This window comes from Gossypium hirsutum, chromosome D01, assembly GCF_007990345.1.
Source record: "Gossypium hirsutum isolate 1008001.06 chromosome D01, Gossypium_hirsutum_v2.1, whole genome shotgun sequence".
Lineage (NCBI taxonomy): Eukaryota > Viridiplantae > Streptophyta > Magnoliopsida > Malvales > Malvaceae > Gossypium > Gossypium hirsutum.
Genome location: NC_053437.1, coordinates 39,628,499 through 39,636,841, shown reverse-complemented (window position 1 = coordinate 39,636,841; position 8,343 = coordinate 39,628,499). Strand labels below are relative to the sequence as shown.

At 32.6% G+C, this 8,343-nt stretch overlaps 1 protein-coding gene across 2 annotated transcripts; it reads left to right on the top strand.

Annotated features, from left to right (window-relative positions):
* The first annotated feature begins 4,023 nt into the window (after window positions 1–4,023).
* On the top strand, window positions 4,024–8,343 carry LOC107922525 (protein FAR-RED IMPAIRED RESPONSE 1). 2 transcript variants are annotated; one of them, XM_041086519.1, is made up of 9 exons: window positions 4,024–4,179; window positions 4,438–6,593; window positions 6,686–6,742; window positions 6,850–6,918; window positions 7,023–7,076; window positions 7,273–7,341; window positions 7,538–7,606; window positions 7,687–7,764; window positions 8,016–8,343. In XM_041086519.1, the coding sequence occupies exons 2-8, from the start codon at window positions 4,530–4,532 to the stop codon at window positions 7,762–7,764; spliced, it is 2,460 nt and encodes an 819-aa protein (XP_040942453.1). In that variant the 5' UTR covers window positions 4,024–4,179; window positions 4,438–4,529; the 3' UTR covers window positions 8,016–8,343. The 2 variants fall into 2 exon arrangements, 1 of the variants encoding a protein (XP_040942453.1); XR_005909030.1 differs by having other exon boundaries at window positions 4,025–4,179; window positions 7,687–7,852.

The window sequence follows — 8,343 nt, the reverse complement described above, 5'->3', positions numbered from 1 at the left end:
AGTTTCCATCAAACATCTTATTTATGAATTTAAAGTTTTGTAATAATTTAGGGTAAACTATCAAAATAGTCTCTTTTTTTTTATTTGCCGAAATGTTACGTTTTAGTCACTTAGGTTATCATGTTGTAACATTTTAGCCACTAAGCCATTAATTTCCGTAAACAATGTAACAGTAAGCTGACATGGCACATTAAATCATCATTTCAAACGAAAATTTTAGGTTAAATTATAAAATTGGTCCCTATATTTTTTTCATTTTGAGCAATTTAATTCTTTTCTTTTATGTTCTTTTAACTTTTTTTTTCCTTTATTTTTCATTCTTTTCTACTTCTCCCTCTGTTTTCCTCCCTTCTCTATTTCTTTTAATGTAGTTTTTTTTTTATATTTTCTATTTGTTAAAACTAGTCCCTATATTTTTTTGAACAATTTATTTTTTTTATTTCTTTATTTGTTAAAGCAAATTATCTTTGATTACATACTTTGTGTGTAAACCCAAAGACTGTTTTTGATCATTGCAAGATGAATAAAATCAATCTTATTGAATTAATCAATATCGATTCTTCTGCAATATATAATAGAACACCGAGCTAAATTCTACCAAAGACATTAATTTGTTTATCAAATTGGTGCCAAAAACTAGAAATCAAGTTAACTCTAATGGGACCAGAAGGGTTAACCAGTATCATGAGAATCTTCATTGAAATATCAGGTCCAAACAATTCTATAAAATCACCATAATAACCCATTTTTGGATCCTTTGTAATAGCATCAACAATAAGTGTAAAATATCAAAAACCGCAATTCACAATTGTTTACAATAAGCAAAAAAATATTTAAAAAATCTTTATTCTGGGTTTTCATTGAAGATTAATACAAAATTGTTACCCTAAGTTGAAAATATATTAAAAACTAATCAAAAGGAAGATTATCAAAATAAAAGTATAGAGATTAGTTTTAACAAACGGAAAATATAGAAAAACTATGTTAAAAGAAACAGAGAGTGGAGAAAAACAGAGGGAGAAACAGAAGAGAATGGAAAATAAAGAAAAAGAAAAAGAAAAGGAAAGTTAAAAAATTTTGTATTGATCTTCAATGAAAACCCATAATAGAATAAAGATTTTTTAATCTTTTTTTTCTTCTTACTATAGACAATTGTGAATAAAAATAAAAAGGAAAAAAATAAATTGTTAAAAAAAATAAAAGTATAGGGACTAGTCTTAACAAATGGAAAATATAAAAAAAAAACTATGTTAAACAAATGGAAAAGGGAGGAAAATAGAGGGAGAAACAAAAGAGAATGGAGAATAAGAAAAAAAAAAGTTAAAAAACATAAAAGAAAAAATTAAATTGCTCAAAACGAAAAAAATATAGGGATCAATTGTATAATTTAATCTAAAATTTTCATTTAAAATGATGATTTAACATGCCACGTCAGCTTACCGTTATACTGTTAACGGCAATTAACGGCTCAGTGACTAAAATAGAGGGAGAAACAAAAGAGAATGGAAAATAAGAAAAAAAAGTTGAAAAACATAAAAGAAAAAATTAAATTGCTCAAAACGAAAAAAATATAGGGATCAATTGTATAATTTAATCTAAAATTTTCATTTAAAATGATGATTTAACATGCCACGTCAGCTTACTGTTATACTGTTAACGGCAATTAACGGCTCAGTAACTAAAATGTTACAATACGATAATGAAAGTGACTAAAATGTAACATTTCAAATATAAGTGACTAAAATGTAATCTGAGGTAAACAAAGTGACTATTTTAGTAGTTTACCCAATAATTTATTACGTAATATAATTTTACTTCATTCTTGAATTACTCGTATATATTAATTAAATTATTTTTAAAATATGGTAAAGAAATTTATACATAATAATTATAGGAAATTATATATTTAAGGTAAATTAACACCGTAACAGTAAAATATTAAAATATCTAAAGTGTAATAGTTTTTATAATTCAAATAATTTATTTAGTATTTTTAAACAATGGTGCCTATATTAATTTAATATAAAATATGGTGATGTGTCGAGCAATAAAACTATCCACTTTTCACAAAAATAGCTATGACATGTCATAAAAATTATGAAAAATATATAAATTTATAAAATTATAAATTCATTTAATAAAATATTAAAATGTGTCTTCCCATATTTTATTTATTATCCTATAAATTATAATATTTTTATTTATTTAAATGATAGTTATACGATTAAAACATCTAAATTGTTATTTACTTATTATCCTATAAATTGTAATATTTGTTAATTTATTATAATATAAGTATTTACCCAACCTAATCTACAGGTAAAACTGCTTGGGCTTTTCAACTTTAGACATTAAAAGGGGAAAGAAAGTTAAAAAAAATAGAAAGGGGCATGGGTAAAATTGAAAAGAAAAAAGTTGCGTTTAGTGCACTAAAGCAAAGGTGAGCAACAAGAGGTGTAGCACAATGAGAATTAATCCACTACGCAATTGGAAGTGTTATTCAAACACTTCATTAATGAGATCGAACTCAAAAAGTGGTTCAAACACATTGAAATGGAGCTAATTGGTCATTCATCCAAAATAGGCCAACTGAGTTGAAACGATGTGTTGTTGGAAACATTGCATAAAAGTCGAGGTTAAGATTGAAGAGAACGGAGCGGTGCCAACCAATAGAAACACCTGTTTTTGAGTGACTGGAAGATGGAGACTGAAGATGGTGAGGGATTTGCCTAACCTAAGAAAATTCAATGAACTGATGAAAGAGAAGAATGGAGGATTTGATTTAGGGATTTTGATTTGGGGGTTTGAATGAACTAATGAAGAAGAATAATGGAGAGTTTAATTTAGGGTTTTTTGAAGAAGAAAAATGTATTTGGGAGTTTGAATGGACTCATGATTAGGGGTGTGCAAAATTCGGGTAAAATTGAAAAAATTCGGTTAACTGACCGAATTCGGTTAATCGGTCGGTTAACCGAATTTTTTCGGTCGGGGGTCGGTTAATTATTTTTTGATTTTTCGGTTAAGGGTTAATTCGGTTCGAAACCGGTCGGTTAACCGAATTTTTTCGGTTTAACCGAAAAAATTAATAAATAAAATTATAATATATAAATAATGCCACTATTCACCTAAACCCAATCCAAACCCAAGTATTCAAGCCAACCCAATTACCCAACCCAACCCAATCATAAAAATTACAAAAAATTTAATAAATAAAAATAAAATTCTAAAACTAAAACTAAAACTAAAACTAAAGTCTAAAAATAATTTAATTATGTAGTGATTCAATTCGGTTAATTCGGGTAATTCGAGTAATTCGGTTAATTCGGGTAATTCGAGTAATTTGGGTAATTCAGGTAATGCGGTTAATTTTTAACCAAAAATAAAAATATATATATAATTTTCGGTTAATTCGGTTAACCAACCGAATTAACCGAAAAAATTTCGGTTCGATTAACGGTTAAAATTTTTGAAAGGTCGGTTAATTCGGTTAATATTATTTTAGGTCGGTTAACCGGTCGGTTAACCGAATGAACACCTCTACTCATGATTGATGAAGAACTAAAATAAAGAAAAACGGATGGGATTGATTTGGGGGTAGGGGGAATTGGAAAAATGGTGGAGCTAGTTGGGGCAGATGAGCTTTGGGGGACAATAGGATAAAGTAAAAGGGTTAGGGTTTGGGTTTGGGGGGGGGGGGAATGGGGTAAAGTAAAAGCCTAAAAGATTGAGCTTCGGTATAATATAAATTTAAAACTTAAATCAATATAATTTGATATTCGATTTATTTGAGATATTTAAATTTAAAAACTCAATTCAATTCAAATTTGAAAATTAATTTTTTTTTGAATATTCGATTAAAATAATTTAAATATTTTAAAATTTAAATTTTTTTATTTTACAAATCGAATCGAATTTTATTCAACCTTTTAAATTTATAATTTTATATAGATTTGCAGATTTTGGTAGCGAAGAAAATAAAAGGAAACTTTGGACTTATAGCTACCGGTTGAAGGCTTTGTTTGTTTCTTATGTACATATATTTGTGCCCTTTTCCTTTTATATTTGGGCTCACGAAGATGGGGAGGCAGGAAGGACAGGACGACTATTTCTATCTATTTCCTAAATACACTCTTACCCGCGTGCCTCCCTCTGCTTACTCATCCCATCCTCCATCCTCAGGTAAATTCCCTCCCTCACCCCTCATTCTCTGTCTTTTTATTTTATTTTTTATTATATGATTACCTAAATTCCCAGCAAAACAATCTCCCTCCGCTCTTAACTTACTGATCCACCATCCTACATTCTGTTTGCCTCCATATATTTTTAATTAATTAAACTTAAAACCCACTTCTCTCTCCGAGTTTTACTATCAGAAATGTTGGATTTAACAACAATTATTGAACCTTACTTCCAATACTTGATCTTTGCAATTCTCAGTGGGTGGATTACTTTGCGTTTAGGAAAAGACTAATGCTTCCCACGCTCTTCCTCACACACAATCATCACAAGGAAGTGAACAACTAACTAATATGGTGGATAGTAGTAGTGATGACAGAGTCAGATCCTCATCTGTTGACGCTGCTAGATTTCACAAGGAATATGGACTTGATGGATTGGAATTTGATTCCAAAGAGGAAGCATTTTCGTTCTACAAACAATATGCCAAATCTGCAGGCTTTTCTACCATAATAAAAGCTAGCCGTCGTTCAAGAATATCTGGAAAGTTCATCGATGCAAAATTTGTATGTACTAGATATGGAAATGACCCAGAGTCTCCTCTACCTGCATTTGCCACAACCATTCCTGTCAAGAAGAAAAGAGGCAGACTTAACCGATCATGGTCTAAAACAGACTGCAAAGCTGGTATGCATGTTAAGAGAAGGCAAGATGGAAGGTGGATTGTTTGTAGTTTCATAAAGGAGCATAACCATGATACATTCCCGGACCAAGGATATTATTCCAGAGGTCATACACCTTTAGCTCTAGGTAACAGTGATGTTAGTGCTACCGCTGGAAGAGCTAAAAAAATGCATCTTGCCACCTCCACACAATCTGGTGGGCACAAGAAACTTGATCATCATACAGCTGGTGACTCAAATCGATTTCGTAGCTGTCAGCTATTGGGTTTAGAGGAGGGGGATCTTCAAGTTTTACTTGATTGTTTTAACCATATGCAAGATGAAAATCCCAACTTCTTTTACGCAATGGACCTCAATGAAGAACAGCGCTTGAGAAATGTGTTTTGGATTGATGCCAAAGGGAGGCTTGATTATGGCTATTTTGATGATGTGGTTTTTCTTGACACCACATATATCAAGAATGATTACAAACTACCAGTTGTGCCCTTCATTGGTGTAAATCATCACCTTCAGTTTCTGTTACTTGGTTGTGCATTAGTTGCTGATCAAACAAAATTAACTTATGTCTGGTTAATGCGAGCATGGCTTAGAGCAATGGGTGGAAATGCTCCTAAAGTGATACTAACTGATCACGACAAAGCATTGAAAGCAGCTGTAGTAGAGGTCTTTCCTGATTCCCGTCATTGTTTTTGCTTGTGGCATATACTTAGCAAGATACCTGAGAAGCTTGGTAATGTCCTGGGGCAACATGAAAATTTCATGGCCAAATTTGATGAATGCATCTCTAAATCCTATATGGATGAACAGTTTGAAAAGAAATGGTTGGAATTGGTTGATGCGTTCAACTTAAGAAATGACCTCTGGTTTCAATCGCTGTATGAAGATCGTAAAAAGTGGGTGCCAACCTATATGAGAGGCGTTTTTCTTGCAGGGATGTCCACAGTGCAACGATCAGACAGTGTAAGCTCTCTCTTTGACAAATATCTACAAAGGAAAACCATGTTAAAAGAGTTCTTGGACCAGTATAAAACAATTTTGCGAGAGAAGCCTGAAGAGGAAGCTAAGGCTGATTTTGAAACTGGGCATAAACCACCTGGATTGAAATCTCCTTCACTTTTTGAGAAACAAATGGCACCTTTGTACACACATGCAATATTTAAAAAATTTCAGGTTGAGGTTTTGGGAGGAATTGCTTGTCATCCAATGAAGGAAAGAGAAGAGAAAGGCACTATGACTTTTAAGGTTCAAGACTTTGAGAAAAATCAAGAATTCATTGTGGTGTGGAATGATACAACATCAGATATATCTTGTTTATGTCGTGGTTTTGAATTTAATGGTTTTCCTTGTCGACATATGCTGATTATTTTACAGTTGTCTGGGGTACAAAGCATCCCTTCACAGCTTATATTGAAACGTTGGACAAAGGATGCAAAGCATAGTCAAACTACAGGAAAACAGTCTGATGTTGTTGAGACTAGAATGCAACGTTACTATGACCTTTGCCAACGAGCCTTTAAATTGGGTGATGAAGGATCTCTGTCTCGAGAGAGTTACAATATTATATTCAATGCTCTGGAAGAAGCATTGGGAAAATGCGAGAGCGTCAATTACACAATTCAGAATATTACAGGACCAATGTCAGTGGAAACTCAAGGCCCTCATCACTTTGAAGAAGAGAACCAAAATAGCAGCACTACCAACGAAGTAAAAAGGACTAAAACGACCCTTGGAGAGGTCAGTGAGTTATTTTTTCTATAATTATTAATAAATCTATCTTTTTCATCGAAGCTCTTTGATCTTCATTATACCTCTTTTGTACCTTTTAGGGATATCCAGAAACAGAGATCTCAAACACTGGGAGATGCGATAGCTGGCAACAACTGGTTAGTTGTGGTTTTTCTTCTCTGTTTTAGCATACTTTTATAATTCCTCATAGAAATTCTGCTTTTTTATTTTATTGTAAAGCAATCTTGATTCATAAATTCTGCAGGGTCTATCAAATATACGAGTTCCGAGTCTTGAATGTTCTTATGAGTCGCAAGAGAGCAGGCATAGGATGGTATGGTTTAGTCATACAGACTTTGACTATAATATGGAAAGAAGACCTCATTCAAGGTTTACCACATGAATAGTTTTACTAAAATTCTTTGGTTGTTTTTATAGGAACTGCATTCAAGAACTCTCAATAGCTATTTCGGCACCCAACAACTTATGCAGGTGCGGTAAACATTCTCCCTTCCCCTAGAAGAGTGTCCTTATATGATTGTTTGGTTATTGATCAAGGTTCTCACCAATAACCTTATTCAAAAAATAATTGAACTCATTAAATCTCAACTTTATTTGGTTCTTATGGAATTCTAATAATCAACGTAGGATATAATTCTTAAACAGTGTTATTTCATTGTTATTGCAGGGACAGTTGAGCTCTACTGGTCCACCACACGATGCTCATTGCATTACTCAACAAAGAATAAATGGGATGGTATGGCTTTTTGTTATGTGATTGCTGAGAACTTTGCCTTTTACATGGATAATGATGGTATTGAGGGATTTTCATGCTTCCTAGGCCATACTGCCTGAAGTATGGTTCCTTTGTATTTAGCTATTCTCAGATTATCTTTGTGTTTGAATAAGCTAGTTAAGCTTGTTAAATGATGACCCCTACTGTTCCTTCACAGGGGCAGTTACCCTTCAGACTGCAAAGTATTTCCAGTTGTTATGACATTCAGGATGGTTTACAAGACATGGTACTCAAGTTGCTGTTAGGAATTTCACGGTGTTTTATTTTCTGTAGTTTCTTACACAAGAATTTTTGCTCTTATTTCAGGACCAACCTAATGCAGGATCCTCTCAGTTGCTCGGCATGGCATCAAAAAAGCTGCATTCCAAACACATCTCTAAATAGGTGACACTATAGAGCCAGTCTAACAAAAGTGATTGGAATATTTGGGTTTAGCAGCAATTGATTGTTGTCGTCAATGACCTTGGACTCAGTAAGTGTCAAAGGCCGTTTTATGCATATATATATTCCTTAGTATTTTTTTTTCAAGCATTTACTATGTTGGAGCTGAATTAATTAAGGCCCCGAGACATTTGAATGCAGAGTTTCTGGTTCAAAGTTCAATGTAGTTGATTTATGTATTTGTTATTATGCAGGTAGGGTTGAGTGTTGAGAGAATTCACAACAAGGGCTGCTTGATATACCAACTTGAAGATGCTAACAAACACACACACATATATACGTATGTATGTATATAATTTCTTTTACTATTAGTGTATTTTTCATGATTAATTCTAGTGTCTCGGTGAGGCTGCCGTAGTAGCACCTATGTAAATGATATTTTAGCGCTTGGCTTGGTTTGGCTTTAGCTTTTTGGGAATGATTTATGGCCGTCGAACTCTTGTTGAAAGAGGCTTGCCATTTGTAAATTATACAAATACTGTATTCTTTTGTTGTACTGATAATAAGTTTTATGTTTCTGAA

Excerpts from the sequence above, each read along its gene's own strand:
- LOC107922525 (XM_041086519.1), top strand. The coding sequence starts at position 4,530 with ATGGTGGATAGTAGTAGTGATGACAGAGTCAGATCCTCATCTGTTGAC. Across the intron at positions 6,743-6,849 it reads GCGATAGCTGGCAACAACTG|GGTCTATCAAATATACGAGT; the intron begins GTTAGTTGTGGT and ends TAAATTCTGCAG. Across the intron at positions 7,607-7,686 it reads AGGATGGTTTACAAGACATG|GACCAACCTAATGCAGGATC; the intron begins GTACTCAAGTTG and ends CTCTTATTTCAG.